Genomic DNA, 1,604 nt, shown 5'->3' on the forward strand with positions numbered 1-1,604 from the left:
CATGCCCTGTCAACAGACAGGAACTTTACTGTCAACGTCCAGCATGCCCTGTCAACAGACGGGAACTTTACTGTCAACGTCCAGCATGCCCTGTCAACAGACGGGAACTTTACTGTCAACGTCCAGCATGCCCTGTCAACAGACGGGAACTTTACTGTCAATGTCCAGCATGCCCTGTCAAGAGACGGGAACTTTACAGTCAACGTCCAGCATGCCCTGTCAACAGACGGGAACTTTACAGTCAACGTCCAGCATGCCCTGTCAACAGACGGCAACTTTACTGTCAATGTCCAGCATGCCCTGTCAACAGACGGGAACTTTACAGTCAACGTCCAGCATGCCCTGTCAACAACAGGAACTTTACTGTCAACGTCCAACATGCCCTGTCAACAGACAGGAACTTTACTGTCAACGTTCAGCATGCCCNTCAATATAAAGTTTACTTATTTTTGTCACTTCACACAGACTGTAAATAAAATCCTGGATAAGCATGGAAAATTGAGATTTTCATTTAATTTACAAATGGAGTAAAAGTAAATCTACTTAGAGAAAAAGTCCCATATGAACAAGCAAATCCTATACTACCCTTAACAATGAATGTACTAGATACATGATGATGCCTTTGGGATTCATTTGGATTCTTGGGTGTTCTTTGATTTCGAATCTTAACTGCCCTAGGATTTTTATTTTCATTTATTTAGTATAAGGATGGGTATAGGGGCGTATCATCTATATAGGTACTCGTGACCGTATAGTCCTTATAAGAGGATATCATAGTCAGCACGCACTATATATAACTTAATATAAAATTACTTTATGCCTATATAATTCTATACATAAATCAAGTAAGTTAATTAATTTGACTAATTCATATAAGCAATATAGCCCGTATATTCGATGCGAATTTCTGACGAGCTTTTCGCTTCGCCTGGCAAACTGGCGACTTCATTAAAAATATTTCTGGGTAGGGTCAGGGTCAATATACGTGACCCAAGATGGCCGCCCTGGGTAGGGTCAGGGTCAATAAGCATGCCCTGTCAACAGACGGCAACTTTACTGTCAACGTCCAGCATGCCCTGTCAACAGACGGCAACTTTACTGTCAACGTCCAGCATGCCCTGTATATGTTTCATCAAATATATCCTGTATATTGATGCATTGGGACGCATCATATATATAGGTACTCGTGACCGCGTAGTCTTTATAAGAGGATATCATAGCCGGCACGCACTATATATAATTGAATAGAAAAATTACTTTATGACTATATAATTCTATACATAAGTCAAGTAAGTTTGATTAATTTAAATAATCATATATACACTGTATATTTGATGCGAATGTTTGACGAGCTTTCCGCTTGGTGGCGAACTAGCGACTTCATTACAAATATTTCTGGGTAGGGTCAGAGTCAGGGTCAATATCCGTGACCCAAGATCACAAGTGAGTCAGGATGACCCACCTGCACAGCGCGGGTCTGCATGCCCCAGATGATGGCCCGCGTGCCCGAGTGGAAGAGCTGCGTCGAGGAGGGGGCCGCGGCCCCCGGGCCCCCCGTGGCGGCTGCGCTCCCCGCGGTGGGGGGCGTCGCGCTCTGGGGGGAG

At 44.1% G+C, this 1,604-nt stretch overlaps 1 protein-coding gene across 1 annotated transcript in view; it reads right to left on the reverse strand.

Annotated features, from left to right (window-relative positions):
• Positions 1–1,604, reverse strand: part of LOC108664892 (ATP-citrate synthase) — a gene marked incomplete in the record, with an annotated part of 32,499 nt that overhangs the window by 13,421 nt on the left and 17,474 nt on the right. The window contains 2 exon segments of the mRNA XM_047880311.1: positions 365–383; positions 1,463–1,594. Of these exon segments, the coding sequence (XP_047736267.1) occupies positions 365–383; positions 1,463–1,594 (151 nt within the window).

This window comes from Hyalella azteca, unplaced genomic scaffold (genome assembly GCF_000764305.2).
Source record: "Hyalella azteca isolate HAZT.00-mixed unplaced genomic scaffold, Hazt_2.0.2 contig5164, whole genome shotgun sequence".
In the NCBI taxonomy this organism is placed as follows: Eukaryota; Metazoa; Arthropoda; class Malacostraca; order Amphipoda; family Hyalellidae; genus Hyalella; species Hyalella azteca.